General features: G+C 45.4%; 1 protein-coding gene across 17 annotated transcripts in view; it reads left to right on the top strand.

Annotated features, from left to right (window-relative positions):
• The window catches only part of PALM2AKAP2 (PALM2 and AKAP2 fusion), a 627,479-nt gene that overhangs the window by 350,902 nt on the left and 256,470 nt on the right, over positions 1–20,107 (top strand). For all 17 annotated transcript variants that reach the window (XM_019946401.3, XM_073806364.1, XM_073806363.1 and 14 more), the window contains one exon: positions 5,593–5,723. In XM_019946401.3, the coding sequence (XP_019801960.1) occupies positions 5,593–5,723 (131 nt within the window). The remainder of the gene's footprint in view (positions 1–5,592; positions 5,724–20,107) is intronic.

Consider the following 20,107-nt stretch of genomic DNA (forward strand, 5'->3'; position numbering starts at 1 on the left):
GAGATGGAGTTTAGCCAGATTCCCAACATCACCCACTAACGCAGCCAATGTCAGCTTTAGCCCGATTACAGGCGGATGAATGATGTGGAGTAAAAAGTAAAATCACAACAATATAAGAAGAAATCACAGATAAAAGTCTTAGAATGAGAAAGTCTTGGCTGATTTTTACACCAAAGCCAGATCTATAAGGTAAAAAGGATTGCTAGAGGGCTTGCCTGGTGGCGCAGTGGCTGAGAGTCCGCCTGCCGATGCAGGGGACACGGGTTTGTGCCCCGGTCCGGGAAGATCCCACATGCTGCGGAGCGGCTGGGCCCGTGAGCCATGGCCGCTGGGCCTGCGCGTCCGCAGCCTGTGCTCCTCAACGGGAGAGGCCACAACAGTGAGAGGCCCGCGTACCGCAAAAAAAAAGATTGCTAGATAATGACTTTATAAAAATGACAAATGAACAGAAAATGATTTCGAAACTTACTGATTCATCTCCCACTTTCCACTGTCCCCCACTCACACCGGACACTCCTCACTGCTTAGCTGGATCACCTTGAAAAGTTGCTTTAGCTTAGTTACCTTATCTGTAGATTAAAAAGGTTTGATTAGACAATCTTGAAGGTCACCAAGCTCTGTCCCACTTCCCAGCTATGACATTTGTCATCCCTCCACCTTGAATGCCCTTCCTGGCATCTCAGATCTCAGCTCAAACGTTTAAGTACTCAGAGAGATCTTTCCCACCTAAAGTGTCCTCCCTCGGTCCCTGTTTGTCACATCATCCTGCCTGCCTCCTGCCATGCGTGTATCATAGTCTGAAATGATCTTGCATCCATGTTTATTGGAATGAAGACTTGGTGAGAGTGGGGACTTGCCTGTCTTCCTGAGAGGTGTCTTCAGACCTGGCAGAGTGCCTGGCATGTAGGGGATGGATGGGGACCCTGCTGTTCCTGAGATGGGGAATGCAAGAGGAGAGACAGGTTTGCAAGAGGATGAGTAGTGCGTTTTGGCTAGCCAGCAGGAAAGCTTATTGCATTCCTCAGCCATTTGGGTAGTCCTTATGCAGTGCTACTCAGACTGTGGTCCTCGGTCTGGCGACATCAGTGACAGCATCACCTGGGAGCTTGTTAAAATTCAGACTCCCAGGCCCTATCCCCAATTCACAGAGTCAACATCTCTGGGGACAGGGCCCTGGAATCTGTGTTATAGCAGGCCCTCCTGGGAATCCTCATACAGACTGTAAGTTTGAGAGGCTCTGTTCTAATTTTGTTTTCCGAGGCTGGACCGGCCCACAGAGCAAGAACCAGATTTACTTCAGGAGGTCTCTCCATCAGCCTTCCAGGAGCCCTGTCAAGACTCCGTGTGTCAACTGGCAGCTCCCCGTCTGCTGCTTCTTTGTCTTGACTCTTCACAGTTGCCTCCACTTGACAAATGCGAAGTTTTGACAGTTCGTAGTACCTGCACGCTTTGATAGACTTTTTTTTTTTTTTGATGTTTGTTACTTGGACAATGAGGGCATAAGAAAAGAAAACTTTTTGGTTTTAGTTTTCACTTCTGCTGAGCTCGTCACTAAATTCTGAAACACTCAGGAGGCCAATGAGAGCCAGAGCGATACAGGAAAGGTGGTGCTTTTGGCGGACGTGCGTGATCAGTACGCACAGGTGCCTTACATCCGAGGCCCTAACACAGTCAGCTCTAGGGTACAAGACGAGGGGATCTGGAGTAGGTTAAGGAAGTCTCTGGAGGCAAATGGATTTGAATTGGTGGTTTTCCCTGACAGCAATTACTTTGGGGCCAAGTGAAAACTCAACTAAGCTTTTTTGTTTTTGTAATGTCAAAACACCTTTGTGAAACACCTTCCCTGAGACCAGGCCCACTGTCTTGTTCTGTTAGATCCTCTCTTCCTAGCTCCAGCTGTTGCGGATGTTCTGGTGATGTCACTGCTGTAGCCAGCGAAGAGACAGATCTGGGGGCACATATGCTTTTGGTGTTCATGGTCACCAGGCTGCTTTTGTCAGAGGTGCTGACCAATGGCTGGGGCTAAATCAGCCAGAAGATGGGGTGGGGTCGGGTAATTCAACCCTTCCCTTGGTGGCAGGAGGCACTGGTTGAAGAAGAGCAGACAGAACATTCCCCAAATCAGCCACTTCCTCGCATTTCAAGAAGCCCTGGCTTGTAGAGCATCTCCTGCTGGGGCACAGAAAACTGGGACTCTCCATGGCTGCCTTTCCAGAAGGGTCCACACACCAAGTCTGAGGTTGCCAGCATGTCAGTCTCCCAAAATCCTGAGGTTTTTACCTTCCACGGGTGGAACTAGGTTAATGTCAAACGTTTTAGCACAGGAAGCTCTCTGAAAGGGTGACCCCTTCCTCCCAAGTAATCAGAGTGAAAGACAATTGAGAATTTTCAATTCACCCATTCACTCATTCATTGGCTGGAACTGAGCCGGGTGAGACAGTGAGATGCAAAACTGAATAAGGAATGGCCTTAGCCATTGAGGAGCTGGGAGTCTACAGGGGGGGCAGATGTAAAAAGAAGTAATTTGAGGGTAATCTAAAGAATGCTCTAGGAGTTTCCTGGTGGTCCAGTGGTTGGGACTTGGCGTTTTCACTGCTGTGGGCCGGGTTCAATCCCTGGTCGTGAAACTAAGATCCCACAAGCTGTGTGGTGCCGCCAAATAAATAAATAAAATTTAAAAAATAAAGAATGCTCTAGAATATGTTCTCCACTATAGGAGACACTAATCCTGCCAGCAAAAGTGGAGGAAGGCTTCTCAGGTGGCATTTTACCTGGTCTTTCTCAGGTGAAAAGAGGAGAGACCAAGGGAGCAGGACGAACGACAAGAATAAACATTCCTATAGTACTAAGTATAGACCCAGCACTTTTAATGTATGAACTCACTTAAATCCTCATAACACACTTCCGAGATGAGCACAGTTGTTGTGTCCATTTTACGGATGAGGAGACTGCGGCTCAGTGAGGCTAAGGGCCTGTCCTAGGTCACACAGCTAGTAAAGGGCAGACTGGCTCCAGAATCCAGACTGTTAACCATCATTCAACCTGGTCTCTTGGCATATGCGAGTGTGATCTCCCTGGAGAATTTTGAGTGGCTCGAGTGGAGAATGGTGGTTCTGAGGGTTTTGTTTGTTTGTTTGTTTCTTCCTTCTGTAGCCCACTTAAGAAGAGAAACCAATTTACCCCACCCATTCCCACTTTCCAGTGAGGGGTGGGGGGAATCTCTGTAATAAAGCTTTGGAGAACGTAGTAGTTTGCTAGGGCTGCCATAACAAATTCCACAGACTGGGTGTCCTAAACAACAGAAATGTATTTTGCCACAATTCTAGAGGCTAGAAGTACAAGATGAAGGTATCAGCAGGGTTAGTTTCTTCTAATGCCCTCTCCTTGGCTTGTTGATGGCTGTCTTCCTCAGGTGTCTTTACACGATCTTTCTGTGCTTGACTGTGTCCTAATCTCTGTTTATAAGCACACCAGTCATATTGGATTAGAGCCCATCCCAATGACCTCATTTAACGTTAATTTCCTCTTTAAAAGCCCTATTTCCAAAATAGTCACATTCTGCAGTAGTGGGGCTTAAGACTTCAACGTATGAATTTGGGGACGGGGACACAGCTCAGCCCACAGGAGAGCCACCAACATACGCAGATTGCACCGTGAGCTTTCACACATGATTTTATATTATTAAACAATGCCCTGTACATTTTTAAGTATTTTTTTACACTTTCCTGAGTAGTCCTTGAAAACTTTTTTTTAAATTTATTTATTTATTTATTTTTATGTCTTTACTGGAGTATAATTGCTTTACAATGGTGTGTTCGTTTCTGCTGCTTGCAAACTATTTATAACACGTTTACTGGCAACATGTTAGCAATGCTGTGCAACTGTTGAAGCACATTGGGGTGAGAGGGCGGCTCCTGTCTGCAGTCACTTTAGCAGTACAGTTAAGAATCACATGTGAACAACCTGGTGTCTTTAATGAACGGAAAGCTGCAGGTCAAGAGCTATAATTATGCCTCTCTGTGCACTCTAAGAGTGACCAAACAAATCTCCACCAACGACTTGTAATTCAAAAGGAAGAATAACACCAGTGAAAACTGTGGCCACCTGGACACCACCCTGACGATGCATTGCTAACAAAAGGTCCAACCGGAAGTGCAGGAATTCCAGCCACCAGAACTTGCTCCTGTGCATCCAGCTCCTGTACATCTTGCTTCATGCTGCTGAATGGTTGCCTGACTTCTCAGTAGAATGGCAGATCAGAACCATTGATGAATTCTAATTTACTATTACTAAGCGTTTGTAATTTTTAGTGACTCATTTTATAGGTTCATAATAAATAGCCCTTAATCCCATGTAAAATGCGAGTCTATGGACTTGTGTATCTTTTGCTTGTAAGAGCTATCGAAAGGAAACCAGTAGTCTGAATTGTGTGTCCACAATGTTAGAGACATGGTCCACTTTCTCTTACTTCCGTAAATCATATTTAATTGGTTCCAAGCCATGCATGACCTGGCTCTTAGTCATCATGAGAGCTCCCTTTCTTTCACTTCCTCACCCTAACTAACGAGATCAAATGAGATTCAGATAGAGGGGATGCCAGGGAGCCAGAGAACCTAGCACTTACTCTATGTGGACTGGCTTCAAGGCCATTACTCCAGTCCTTGCTGGGAAGAACTTGTCGCCTGCCCTTCTTCTGGCAGAACTGGTGATGCATCCTCACAGTGGTCCATTCCCATGACCACCGACCTGCCCACAGGGATGCTCAGCCATGATGTCCAGCCTCTGGCAAACATCCAGTAACCACCAAATGCCAACTAGGTAACCCAAATCAAAAATCCTCTCCTATGCCTTACATGCTTTGCTCTTCATTTTAGGGAGTTTCAACATGCCTTTCTCTTGAGCTGTTTTCGTTTCCCTTCTCAAAGCACTAATCAGTCACTCCCTCCTAACCACTGACCCAAAACACGAAAGCTTCATTTTACTCATGATTATATTGGGACACCGACACAGGTGGGGTGCGTAATTTTAGTACCTAAGAGGCACCTGCTGAGGATGGTTGGGAGTCATTAAAAATGAGTTTTTAAGAAGAGGCGTGACATGGATTAATCTTTTAAAAAGAGCACGTTAAGATGGACTGGATATTACAGTGATCTTAGGAAATGTTATAATGGAACTGTAGTTGCATAGAAAAATGTCCTTACTTTTTAGAGACTCGTACTAAAATATTTATGGGTGCCATGTCATGATGTTTGTTATTTACTTCAAAATGCTTTGGTGGAAAGAATATGTGGGAAAATATGGCAAAATGTTTATAGGTGTGAAATCCAGATGAGATTACACAGGCATGCATCATATAGTTTCCTCTGTTTTTCTGTATGTTTTCAAATTTTTTAATAATAGAAAAGTGGAAATCAATCCTTTTGGCGGCTCTCTGGGCCTTAGGCGAGAGAGGCAAGTAGGGGGCCAAGTAGTGAGAAGCGATTCAGGTGGACGCTGATGAGGGGCGGAGCTAAGATGGAGACACCGCGGAGGGAGAGGAGGGTGTGGACCGAAAGGTGTCATCTAGTCTGTTCTCTTCGCTCATTCCCACAGTCCAAAGTGCTTCGGGAAAAATGGCTGCTGCAGGGTGTACCTGCTGGAACTGCGGAAGAGGAGGAAGCCAGGCGGCGGCAGTCTGAGGAGGATGAGTTAAGAGTCAAACAACTTGAAGGTAACATTCAGAGGTAGGTGGTTTCCAGCCCAGGCCCCAAAGCTGTGACTTTACAGTGCAGTAACCACATCTCTCCTCTAGGGAGCGTTTCTCAGTGCCGTCACCTTTTCCCAGGGCTTTAGAATTATCTTCCTAAACAGAGTAGTACATTGTTGCCACTGAAACTTTTCCATATAACCCAGAATTTTGACTCTCAGTACTAAGTATTGTATTGGGATTCACAGAGTACAGTGATGTCTTCATGGACCAACTAGGTGTGGTAAGCAGCTTGCCCCTTCACTAAATGTCCCCTTTTTGAGTTCTTCTGTCAGCTTTTGTCTTTATCCTTCTTGAGCTCAGGCTGTTAGCTGTTAGTGGGTCTGTTGTCAAATTTGCTACATTTGATCAATTTGAAATGGGAAAACTGTAGCCAAGGGTCTTGGAATTGAAACTGAGGGCACCCCTGTGAGCTGTGTGCCTGGGCTCTAAAAAGTAACTTTGTATTGTCTAGTTTCAATGCTCAGAGGGTGAGTTGCTTCCTTTATGGTCCTCAGCCAGGTTCTGAACATTTCAGTCTGGGAGATAAGTGACCTCTCTATGGTCAGTGGCTGGCCAGGCTCAGACAGAAGCAAAATAAATGTAGGTTTCCACCTGGGAACCGTAGCCACGCCAGGTCCCAGGGCACCCAGCCAGAGATGTGAGATGGTGGGGGAAGATGGTGTGTGGAGATGCCTTAGAACGAAATCTCCCCCGCCACCTTATCCCACCAAATTCTGCTGGAAATATCACCTTGGAGAGGGTCATCTCTTTCTCCTGAGGTTTTGAGCTCTTTTAAAATACAAAGAGTAATAGCTAACTTGCTACCAATCATTTGTACCCAAGAGTGAATGAAGCTGGTGAGGGTACCTAGGGGACCCCAATAGCATCACCAAAGGGAAAAGCAGACCGACTGTAAGCCCCAAAGGCCTGTGTCCCTACTTTGCTTGAGCCCTTATGCCCCTTAAAGAGTTCTCAGAGCAGCTTGCCCAAGCTTTGCTTATGGGGGAAACTGGCTAAGAAAAAGTTTATATGGGGTGTGTGTGTGTGTGTACGTGTACATATACATACACACACATATACGTACACACACACTTTTTCTTAAAATACAAAGGATAAAGGCTAAATAATATGTATATGCATATAACATTGGAAAGGCTAAATTATATATTAGTGTGTGTGTGTATGTGTATATATATACCATTAGAAGAAGAAATTTTAATCCTGTAAATACTGACATCAAGCTTGTGAGGACAAGTACCTCCAGAACCCCAGGAAAAGAAAGGCCTTCATGTTAGAAGCCCAGAAGATAGAAAGGGGAGGGGGTGGGATGAAGTAGCCCAGAGCCCTGAGCCTCGGGGATGCCCTCTCCTCAGGAGTGGCTCGGCTTGCTGCATCTTAGGCAAGATGAGGGAGCCAAGGATAATGGGAAATATTGACAGTAAACTGGAGAGGAAAAGGTAGCTCTGAGACATGGTTTTATAGGTTTGTTTTTGAGTCTCAAAGTGGCAAGTCCATGGTGCTTTCAGCTGCAGTGACAGTTGATACCGTATAGCATCTCTTTATCTTTACTCTTGTTAAAAGTTCCAGTCCATTTCCTCTCTCTTTCTTACTACACTACACTCCAGATGGGTCTGGCACCACGCAGGTGCTCCATAGCTGTTTGTTGAATGAAAGGATTGGGGCTGGGACCCCTGCCTGGCAGAGGGAGGCTGGGGAATTACTCTCCAGTCCAAGTTGGCAAAATTCTAGGAACCAAGTGGCCTGGGCACTGTCTATTCACAGCAGGAACCATGATCCAGGTTCACATGGGGCAGCATTATACTGCCGAGGAGTTCTAGGCAGGAGGAGGAAACAGGGATGAGAATTGCAGGCCCCCTCTGCAATTGCAGGCCCCCTATGCACATGGATGGGCAGAAAATTTGATTTAAAATTGTTTTTTTAAAACCTGGATATCTTTTCTCACTGAGCCTGATATGTGCATTCATTTCATGTAGTAGGTATTATTACAGATGGAAGGCAGAGAGGATTTGGAAAGTAGGATAAAACCAGTTCTGTGACCTTTTCTGGTTTTCTTAAATGGCATCAGAAAACGTGGTCTTCAGCCACATTGGCAGTTTCACTTTGGCTTGAATACAAATATATTGTTGTTCTAGCCCCATAGGTGGTAACTCTCACCTGTGATGAGCCATTACACGTGGGAGAGGAGTCTTAAATCAAGACTCAGTTTTGGCTAAATTAATCATTGGAGCGAGATATAAGAGTTAGGAGCTGGTTTGTGGTTCAGGTGGGCATGACCATACTCCTAAAAATAAAGAGAATCTCTTTTTATCCTTTGAGTCAACAGAAGAAAGAGCTCATTCAATGCATGCAGGCAATCTCTTGGAGGCCATTTAAGAGAGAGATTCCCAAGCCAGAAGGAAAGAAATCATAACAGCCTAAAGGGGTGGGGGTGGGATGCTTAGGCCTGGATTCAGGGGGCATTTCCTTCTGCCATAACCACGGCTTTGCTGGACATCGGCCAAATGGGCATTGGCCATTTGTTGGAGAAGGAGCTGTGTTCCCTGGAGCTGATTTTCTGTAGGAGCAGGGCTGCCAATGGGCATCATTTCCTCCTTAGGGCCTCTTGAGGGAGGAGTTTCTTCCTACCTTAGATGTCAGTTTCTGCTTCCCTTCATCTTACTCACAACTTCTCTTCTACAGTATTCAGCATCTTTAAGCTTCAGTCCCAAGGGAAGAAAGGAGCTCTCCCCGCTCCTTCCTTAAAGGATCCTCAGTCACCTAAGACACTTTTCTGAAGTCAAGCATTGGTTCTCTCTCATACCCTTAGTCACTTGAACTGCTTTAAAGGTTCATTGTAAACATAAGCATCCTCCAGTCCTACAAGGTCTTTGTGGATGGGCTGGCCTGGGTCTGCTAATTTTGGCCGAGCTCGGCTAAGAGACTCTAAGCTGTAGGTTGGATGAGGCTGCTCTCATTTTCCCTGCACTAATGAACTAATCATGACCATTTCCTTTTACGGCAATGGCCGAGGTGCAAGGGGGCTGAACAGGCACAAGGCGTAGGCTCAGAACTGCCCGTGAGCCATTAGCCAAAGCAAGTCAATGGCTAATCCCAAAACCCAGGGGAGGAGGTAGACAGTCAACCTTTTAGAGACAGGAACTCAGAGTTATGGGGCAAAGGGTACAGATACAGGAAAGGGTGAAAATGGGTACTAATCCTTCAATCTTCCAGAAGCATGATTGTTCAATTAAAAACTGCAAGCATTAGGGAAGACTGACCAGCAGGAGGGAAAGTACAGAATAGCCCAAGGAATGAGAAAGAGGATGAACTAAAACAACTCAAGAATTCAGAGGAAAAGGAAGAAAAGAATAAAGGAAAATATGAGTGGCTTTGGAATAAGATCTGATCTTTATGTAATAGGGATCCTGGAAACTGCCTGCAAGTCAAATGCAGCAGAACCACTAAATTAAGGAATTCTAAAGGAGTTTGAATTGGAACATTAATTTGTAGGTCTTAAGATTTGGGTCCACCTGTCTAAGTCCTCCCCCAGCAACAAATTAGATTTTCCTGAAGAGATATATGAACTCTTTTCAAACTATATTAGTATATAATATAAATGTACTAAACTATATTAGTACATTTAGGCCCTGAAGGTATATTAGTCCCTTTTGGTGAATCAGGAGTAGCTTGAAGAACCTGATGGAGCAGTACAGAATAGCAATCCAAGAGCAGGGAGAATGCCTGCAAGGAAAGATTAAGGGAAATCAGGGTCAGTTAGTTTAGAACAAGAGAAGATAATGATGGCAGCTTAACTCAGAACTTCAAGTGTATGTAGGATTTAGGCCACATCTGAATTCTTTATGTGTTGGCCATTCTGAATATGATAAAGACTTAAAATAAAGCATGAGAATTTGCGCTTAGACATATGTCTGTTTCCCTAGATATCTTCAAGAAGAAAGAACATAACCACCTTTCTAATTCTGATTCCAAAATTCTTTAGGGTGCCAGTAGCCATATAAGAAGTTCCAGGTTTACAGACATGTTTTCTTCCAAAATGTTATTTGTAAATTGGCGGTGATTTGGAACTGAGAATGTTGTCTGTTTTTAAAACTATTATATGTGGTGCTTAGGTTTTTAGGGCAGCCCACACGGAGGACAGGAAGGAAGGGAGGGAGGGAGGGAGGGAGGAAGGAAGGGAGGGAGGGAGGGAGGAAGGAAGGAAGGGAGGGAGGGAGGGAGGGAGGGAGGGAAAAATGTAACTAGACTATTAAATCTGGGCATTAGAATCACTTGGGAATAAAAATATGAATTCCCAGGCCTCATTCCAGGAAATTTGGATTCAGTGACCGAGGTGAGGAGCCTTGTAATTTATGTTTTTCAAACAGTGCTCCAGGTAATTCTTTTGCATGGTCAGGTTCAAGAACAATTGCTATAAATGGAAAAAAGCATAGATCATAAGTGAAATCCCATTATAATACCTGTAAACCCTCAAGGGAAGTGAGAAGTAAATAGTGTTTGGAAGAAAATTGATTTCACCCAAACAGATAAAGAAGGACAACCCCGACCCTTGATTTCAGACTGATTCAAAGCCTTAGTATTTTGATTCAAGGAAATTTGAACCCTGCTTTGGGACTCCTGTAAGTGGGAATAAAGCTGTCTCTCTGGCATTGGGCTGAGGTCTCTCTACCATAGGTCCCACCGTGGAACCAAGCTTTTCATTTGAACTTGATTGGAAACAGCCTTGGTTTACCAAACTAAAATTGATACCCGTCAGGAAAGATGGCTGCTTTCCCAAAGGCCAGAAAATGCTACCATTTTTCAAAGGTTGCTGGCTGAAATTAAGAGCACTATAGCCTTGAAATGATGACTTCAGTGATGACAAATGATATATCAATTGTCAAATTCTTTTGCACAACTTTTCACAGGGCAATTTCAGATTGGCCCCGTCTGTTGATTATATTCTTGGCTCACTAGAAACCAGGAGCAAAATAGGCTAAAAAAAAAGAAAAAAAGTTGGAATTGTTGAAAGCAAAATCTGTACACAGATTTCTTTTTTCTTTTTCTTTTTTAAAAAAATTGGATATCACATCTGTCTGCTTTATTTCCCATTGGAGTGCTATATTGAGAAAGCCCAAAGGATTGTTTCTGGCTTGGGCCCGTCATCCACCATTGTCCATGCCATCACTGGATGTGATGCATCCCTGGGGGCCACAAGTGGGTTTCCCATTGATGCTTTTGGAGATTTTAGGCAGTTAGATTCACACTAGCTGTATCTATTTCACATCTGCTCCAATCAACAAGTCTTGTCACTTGCCTTGTGGTTTTCTCACCTAAGATTCTCTTTCTTATTTAACCAGGTTTTATTTAAGTGTTTGAAATATAGTCTTCTTAACTTTCTTTGATTAGTGAGAAATATGAGGAAAATTTGTCCCCCCACCCTGGAATTACTCCAGGGAAGATGAGAAACCTCATGAAGTGGTAAATGAAAAGGGAATGAACTGTGGCAAAGCCAGCGTGCTGATTCTAGTTCTGCTGCTAATTTGCTGTGTGACTTTGGGCAAATCTGTCATCCTCTCTGGTCTCAGTTTCCTCATCTCTTCAGTAAGAGGTCTCTCAGGGTCTTCCAGATGTGGTATTCTGAGATCCTCTAATTTGGGAGGTTGGCTAGAGATCCCTCTTCTGAACAAAGAGATCTATGCAGAGAAATATCACTATATTGTGGAAGGAAGTAGTTTTGGAGACAGGCCAGAATCGGGGAAAGAGGTTAAGTTCTCAGGAAACAAAAGCTCCGTGTGTAACTGACTCATCCCAGAGGTGAATAATTCATCTGAACAGCTGTCAATTCTAAAGTATGTCACATCAAAATATTCATTGAATAAAATATTGATGCCTCAGTTGCTAACCCAGAGAGGGCCATGCAACTTTTTAGAAAGAAAATTCAAGATGCAAGTGGTCTGGTTCAGTTCTGCTTCTGACTCAGGATTCTTTGAGTGCCTCTGTTGGTCTCTGATGGACACCAGAATTCACTTAATTTTCCACATTCTTAAGACACTCGAAGCAGAAGACTGGCAACATCAGGCATAAGCATGTGTGTGTTATATTATGGGACTTTGGCAACCAAGAAGATGACAGTGACCCACAAATAACTGTTCTAGAAAAGGCAACCACAGAAATGTTCACTGGAATCACAAAGGACACTTGCTTGGGATTCAGCGCGTTCTTTCTACTTGCTATTTTTAAGTCTGTGATGTGCTGTTGTTTCTTGGCAGGGCACAGAGCATGCCACATTGGCTCTCCACATCTGTGCACTCCTGGCCACATTAGGCAATCTAGTCCTGCCAAATTCCCATTCTTTTTCTTTCACTAAAATAAATCTTTATATAGTGTAAACCATATGGTGATATAATGGTAGCACTATATTGTCTAATATTCATTGGTCTCTTACTCTGTTCTGGGTACTGACTTAGCTTTGGGGCCTCCATGAATTCATTAATATTCTCATTTCATCCCCAGAACATTCCCACAAAGTAGTTGTGATGTTGATGATACCCATTATACAGCTGGGAGAACCGAGGCTTAGGAGATAAAGTAACTTGCTGCCCAGAATGACCCTTTTAAGAAGTGAAAGAGACAGTATTTGAACTCAGCTCTGCCTGACTCCAAAGCACATTCTTAAAAATCTCAACAAAAGTGGTTATTTTAAGCTAAAAATCTCTGAGACTTGTGATATTCAGTGAGATCACACCAAAATTTCCCTCATGGTATAAGTGGATGGATAAGTAACGTGCTCCTCCCTCCTCAGGGACCTTGAATGTGCTCCATTGCGCATGATCGTCATGACTGGGGAGGCTGCCCCCTTCAGGTTCTTTCAGGAGGTACAGGTTCCATTTTAGGTCTGGTTCCCTTCCTTTTCTCTCTGAAGCCCTTTGCTCCCGAGTACACTTTCTTGGTTGTCTACAGCTTCATCTCTGCTGGAAACAGTGTATGGTTATGCAAAGGGCCCCCAGCATAGCACACTGGTTAGGAACCTAGACCTTAGAGTTTGATTGACCTTGGTTTGAGCCCTATTTCTGCATTTATGAGTTGTTTGATCTTGGACAAGCCCTGTAACCTCTCTGGACTTGAGTTTCCTCACCCGTACACTGGGGATAACAATGCCCGTCGTAAAGAGTGGTCGCAACATGTAGAGATCACGTGCACGTGCAAGTGCCAAGTACAGTAGGCTGTCATGAAGTAAGAGTAGTGCTCCTGTTACTGTTTTCTCTATCCTTCTGGAGAGGGTTTCCAACAGTAACACTCTTGACATTCAGGGCCAGGTAATTCTTTGTTGTGGGCGACTGTCCTGGGCTTTGCAGGATATTTCACAGCGTCCCTGCCCTTTACCTAGTAGATGCCAGGAGCGCTACGCCCACCCCCAGGCATGACCGTCAACAGTGTCTTCAAGCATGGCTAAATGTCTCCTGTGGGCTAAACATCCCCCCGCTGAGAACCACTTCTCCAAAGCCTGGAGTTAAAGGGATTGATACTAAGATAAAAATCACCGCCTCAAGTAGCTTCAGAATACAGAACCCTTAAAAGATTTATGAAGATAACATTAATGATTCTTGGGGCAGAATGATGTAAAGCCTTTCAGTTAGTTGAAAATAGGAGTCTTCGCTCAAGCACCGAGCCACGAAAGTCAGTTCTGTGTTAAAAAGAAATGGTTGCCTTTTTTTTTTTTTTGGCATCCAATGCTGTGCTGATTTTGCAAAGGCAGTGAGTTTATGACAGTTCTACAGTTCATAAAACTGTGGAATCTTAGCGTATGCATAACTGAGGTGCTGTTATCTGGATCAACTTTTATCTGATACTCCAATTTGCAATGAACCCAGAGAGTGCGAGGCAGTAGACAGGCTCTCCCCAGAGGCTAAAAATTGACAGGAAGCTTACTTCCTCACAGAGTAACACCCAAGTCCACATTGGAACAAGTCTCATTATCACAAAGAATCCTCCCTTGGGATGAAAGTTATGTTCTCTGCAATTTTTCCCCGGCTCTCTGGTCCCTACCCTGCCCCCTAGGGACCGCACAGAAAAGTCCCTCTTTATAGACTGAAATCTGGATGCTTCTGGGTTGTGGTCAGCTTAGGAAGCTGGGTCAGACAAGGGAGGAAGCACTCTGAAATTGCATTCAAGCACATCTGCGTCACTCGTGCGTTTCCCAGTTGCCGATAGTGGAAGAGCCTGCCGCCCGACGTTTCCCAAGCATCTTGCCTTACTCGGGTTTTGTAGGCTCCATTATAATTGCCTCATTGTTGGTTAGGTAGATTGGGTTTAAAGTACCCGGAATGATGAAAAGAGTGGGAGAATTCCATCCATACACTGAGACCACCTAAGAGCCACACTTGGGGAAAGTTTGCATTTTGCGGCCCTTAGAACAGTTGCCGTAAGTGAAGGAATTATGCAAAGTCAACTTTCTTGGCAGCTGGTCCCAGGCTTTCTGGCCTGGGATTGCCATGCCTCAAGTTTCCTCTCTACAAATGCTTTGAAAATAGTATTTTTCTGCCCCTATAGCCTATAATGTGGTCACTTCTAACCCCTCTATATTCTTGATGGATCAAAAACGGCAGGGGTCCTTTCGATATTTTCTTCCGTGGTCTTCACCAACTGTACACCAATTGTGCATTCTGAAGGCAATGGACGGTCTCTCGGGTCCTTTCCATCAAGGACAGTCTATGATCTTACAACATGGGGGCCTTACAGTCAAGTCTGATGGCTGAGGTCCAGCGGCCTTGGGGACCCAGGCAGGCTTTGATGGGGAGCAGACTTGCAGGCAGGCTGACCCGACACCTCCATCGCCACAGTCTGCAGCCAAGTGGATCTCCTGAGCACAGCCCCACTTTGTATGCTCTCTTTTCACTACTTAGGCCCAGAGAAGAGTCCTGTGGGACCTGCTTAAGACCTGTCACTGCAAGGCCTGCCTCTCCTGGACTTTCCAGTTTCTCCTCCCGTCAGGTCGAAGCCTTGAGCCCTCCAAGGCAGCAAGTGGGAGATAAGCTCACAATCCCTCTCCCGTTCTAAGATTCCAGTTCCCTAGCTGACGTGCAAAAACAGTAGAAGGAATGCCCCTCTTCTCACTGTTACCCCAAAAGCAACTTCTGCCATCAGGCGTTCTTTAGATCTCTTACCCAAGATGTAAACCTTAACAGTGGGAATTTCAGGCCACGTGAGAGAAAAAGGGTACGCAGCAATAGATGAGTTAGGTTTAGGCCATGTTTATTAGGAGGGATTTGCCTACATCCTCATTCCCATCCCTTTTGGGAGAAACTATTTTTGAGCACATTTGGTGCACATGCGCAATTACGCTTGCAACATGAAGAGTTAAGGTTTATTGGGCTCACAGATTCTCAGTCAGGAATTTGAGCAGAGAACAGTGGTAACAGCTTGTCTGTGCTTCACACTATGTGGAACCTCAGCTGGGAAGACACAAATGGCTGGGGGTGACTCAAGAGGCTGTGTGCTGGAATCACCTTCATGACATGTCTAGAGCCTCAGCTGGGACGACTCAAGGGCTGGATAGGACTAATATCCTCGGCACCTCCACATGGCCCTTCCACAGGCTGGCCTTCTCCCTGCATGGCAGCTGGGTTCTGCGAAGGAGCACCCCACGGGGAATGTCTAGAGAGCAGACCTTCCAAGGGAGCCAGTGGAAGCTGTAAGACTTCTTCTGTCCCTGCCCCCCTTGGAACTCTGGTAGCATCACTTCCACTGTGTCCTGCTGGTTTCAGCAGAGCCACTAAAGCCAACTCGGATTCAAACAGAAGGAAATGAGAATCTTTACCTCTTGACGGGAGTGGCAGGGTCACATTGCAGAAGAGCATGCGGGATGGGAGAGATTTTTGTGACCTGTTTGGAAAATAAGATCCGCCTCAGAGCCTATGTTGTTTGGTGCAGATTTGAAGCCTAGTCTTTACTATTACGTAGTTTTTGTTTGAATGTCCCATTGATTATTATGTTGTGTTCCTCTTTATTTTTATGAATCTTAAAATTCTTTTTTTTCCTTTTTGACTGCACCACATGGCACGCAGGACCTGAGTTCCCCAACCAGGGATGGAACCCGTGCCCCCTGCAGTGGAAGCACAGAGCCCTAACCACCGCACCACCAGGGAAGTCCCTTAAAATCCTTTTTGATGCAGTTAAAAAACAAAAAAGAATTGAGGAATAGAGGCCCTAAAGCCACATGTGAAGTGACAAGACCACAGTTCCCCCTTCTGTCTGACAGCAACCTCCCTCCACCCCAGCCCCCCACTGCTAAGCCTTTTGATCTCCTTTGAAACAGAATCTCTGTTGGAATAACACACACTCCAGGGATCTCGGAGTCTCACGTTTTTCCCTCCCATGTGAAAAGGCAGAGGAAAAAAGTGAATAATGTTTGACTATTGCCAGTGCACAGAGAATATCTAAGGTTAGGGACACTTGTGCCAGCACAGACTGTCACCCCAATCTGGGTGCCTGGAGGAAGGATTTTAAGCACTGCCATGGTATGTGGCGTGAGGGTTGCCACCTTAGCCACATGCTGCCTGGAAGGACTGGACATCTCAACACCAGTGGCGTTCACGGCCATTGCTGGGCCACATGGCTCTTTAGTGCAAATTAGAAAATGCAGCTCCACATGAGGCCACCATTTGGAAAAACCACTGGCTGGATTCTAGCCTCCTCTACTCCTTCGGCAGGTGTCCGCGGGCAGAAACAAGCTGTATAAGCACGTGCATTGGTCCTGCTCACTACTCGGTCTCTGCTGGCCTCCTTCCTATCGGTCATTAAGGTATTCCCAGTTACCTCCCATTCTTTTTTTTTTTTTTTTTTGCGGTACGCGGGCCCCTCACTGTTGTGGCCTCTCCCGTTGGGGAGCACAGGCTCCGGACGCACAGGCTCAGCGGCCATGGCTCACGGGCCCAGCCGCTCCGCGGCATGTGGGATCTTCCTGGACCGGGGCACGAACCCGCATCCCCTGCATCGGCAGGCGGACTCTCAACCCCTGCGCCACCAGGGAAGCCCCTACCTCCCATTCTTAAATAGTCTCAGATAAGGCCAGAGGAGATGGAGAGGAAGCTTTTTACAGGCCACTGGGGAACACAAACAAGTAAGCCATCAATTATAAGCTGTTGGGAAAGCTTCTATCATGGAAGTTCAAAAAGAGTCTATGGGAACATATGCAGGGGAGGGGTACTTAACACTCAGATGAGGGAGTGCAGGTAAGACTTCCTAGTGTGATATGTGAGGAGAATGTGCTTTTTAGCTCTTGATTTTATCTGCTGTTGATTTTCAGCAAATTATTTTATCTTTTTACATTACCTTACCTTGCATTACATCACATTGTATTACATTATGTACATTCTTGACTAGGATGTAAGTTCCCTGAGCACAAGGACTTCATGGATTACTCACTGTATTAGTTTCCTGAGGCTACTGTAACAAATTACCAAAAACTAGGTGGTTTTAAACAACAGAAATGTATTCTCTCACACTTCTAGAGACCAGAAGTCCAAAATCAAGGTGTCAGCAGGGCTGTGCTTACTCCAGAGGCTCTAGGGGAGGATCCTTCCTTGCCTCTTCTAGCTTCTCGTGGCCTCCGGCATCCCTGGGCTTATGGCTGCATCACTCTCCTCTCTGCCTCCATCTTCATATGGCCTTCTTATCTCCCTGTGTCTTCTCCTCTTCTGCCTCTTATAAGGACACTTACCATTGGCTTTAAAGACTATTCAGGTAATCCCAGAGGATCACATCTCAAAATCCTTTCGTTACATCTACAAAGACCCTTTTTTTCCAAATAAGGTCATACTCACATGTTCCGGGGTTAAGATGTGGACATATCTTTTGGGGGACCACCATTCAACCTACTACACCCACTATATATGTGTGTGCGAGTGCCTACAATACTGTATGGTGCCTACTAGATTGCTCTCAATAAATATTTTTTAATTTAATTGATCTGTATCAGCTTTAGGTCATCTGTAGGATTGTCATAAGGTTGAAAACAAACATTTATGTCTAGAGATGGTATAAGGCTGAGATTACAGCAAAGAGTATCAGCATCCCACTTGCTGGTTCAGTTCCAGGGTCTCCACTTGCTGTCTGTGTAATCTTAGGCAAGTTTCTTTAGCTTCACTTTCCTCTACTACAAAAAAAAAAGATAATATAATAAACAAACTATTGGGTAGCGGCGCTGATTAAATTAATATATACGGAATGCTTAGAAAGTACTTAGAACGGCCTAGGACTTGGCGCCCAGTCGGTTTTAGCTTTTATTATAAAAATAAAAGAGTGATGTGACCATGTACAGTATATAAATAACCCCAAATTATTTGATTTTCTCAGACTCCCTCTCCACTCTCAGAAACAGCTGAGAGGGACGCCACCACCCTAAGCTTAGCACACTGTTTAGAAGTCAGCTGCAGCTGGACATACAAGTCCAGTGGTGACTTGGAAGCACCAGCCCTCACCCCTCGGACATCCAGGGCAGAGGAAGAAAGGAGGCTGGGAGCACAGCGCTGAAAACTGCTGCCTTGCAGGGGTGGGAAGCAGCTTTTGTCCCCAGGGCAGCTGCTCCCTCTCTGGTTCCCTCCGGCTCTGTGAGGGAGCTCCTCACAGCTCCTATCTGTTACCCTGAGGCCCTCGGCAGGAATTCTAAGGCTCCCAGGACCTGTCAGCTAAAGTGGAGGATGAAAGAGAACAACTCCAAGGACAAAAGAAGTAGGACAATATGATAGATTTGAGAAGAACTCAGACCAGTTGTGGGGCAGACCCAGTTGAATAGGGTGAGAAGCTAGAGTTATCTCAGCAGGTTATTTTTTTTTTAAAAAAATGCAACCTTGTGCTTTCCAGTTGCTTATTTTTTAAAAAATTGTCTATGTTGTTAGACTGATGCCCTGCTCAGGTCCTTAGGAGACTTGCTTTGTTAGAGAAAAATGGCTAAACCCAGTGCTATTTAAACTGTGTCTGTGGGGCTTCCCTGGTGGTGCAGTGGTTGAGAGTCCACCTGCCGATGCAGGGGACACGGGTTCGTGCCCCGGTCCGGGAAGGTCCCACATGCCGCAGAGCAGCTGGGCCCGTGAGCCATGGCCGCTGGGCCTGCGCATCCGGAGCCTGTGCTCCGCAACGGGAGAGGCCACAACGGTGAGAGGCCCGCGTACCACAAAAAAATAAAAATAAAATAAATAAACTATGTCCATGGACCGCTTCTGACCAGGCAACTGTTTATTACCAACTGTTTATTACCAGTCATTACCAGTCTATGACAAGACAAGGACAGGAGTTGCCAGAAAGGTGTTTGGAAACCTTAATGGCAGTCTGGCATTGTCATGACAACCAAGTGGGTACTCAGTGGCTCTGTCTCACTGAATAGACCAATTTGCAGGTTGTTGCATTTCTTGGCAAGTTGCACGTGTCATGAGCTGAGTGTCTGCGATGGGTTGGGATAAACCCTAGTCCTTGACCACACTGCTGCAAGGCAAACACCAGAGAGAAGAATATATGCCCCAAGATCATGGTTTTTGCCTAAATGTTTAAGTACTGTCATCGCCATCTCTTTGCACCAATTTATCTTTAGATCTAGAAAAAAACCTTACAGAGTCTTTAGACTGAGCACCTCCCCACACCTGAGGCCAGGACAGACGCCAGGACTCTCAGAATGACCCAGCCAACCAGTGATCTTCCTGCAACTAAACCCAGGTCCCCACTGCTCTTTTAGAGCTGCCGTCCTTGCCTGTAGCTAATGCAGAAGAAAATCTCAGCCCCTGACAAGGAATCACAAATTCCAGATTAAAGCCCCGGAACGATGATACGGTTTTCTTGGGAGCAGCTGTTTTATAAACAGGATTTGGGGGCATCTCAGGCCTTCCATACCGGGTAATGTGCTGCTGCTGGGGTCTGCTCTGTGAAGCAAAGGACAGGACTCAAAGACACTGACCTTTTAATATTAGCCACACAGATGTCTTGCTGTGTGATTAGTTCATGTCCCAGCTGAATCTGTAAATAGGAATAAGAATAAGTGCTGTCCCTGGGGACATCCTAAAAATTTTGGTCAGGCTGTAAGAGGAGGCCCAGAGAGATGACTTGGCCGGGGAAATCATCTGTAAGACTCTGTCCATGGTTAAAAAAAAATCATCTGAGGGCTGGAAGAGACCCTTGGCAACTGGTGTGTTCAGCCTCTGCCTTCAGCTAGGACTACAACTTGCACCATTTCAAAGTGATGCATATGTCTCCTATTTTTAAAGAAGGGAAGGGAGATTCTATAATTGGGTGGCTATTCCTTTGGCCAGTGCTGTCATGGCCTTGACAATATAAATGGAGCCAGGCAGGGAGGAAGCCATCTTCAGGGCACAGTCCTACTGTGGGAGAGTC

Source organism: Tursiops truncatus, chromosome 6 (genome assembly GCF_011762595.2).
Source record: "Tursiops truncatus isolate mTurTru1 chromosome 6, mTurTru1.mat.Y, whole genome shotgun sequence".
Classification (NCBI taxonomy): Eukaryota; Metazoa; Chordata; class Mammalia; order Artiodactyla; family Delphinidae; genus Tursiops; species Tursiops truncatus.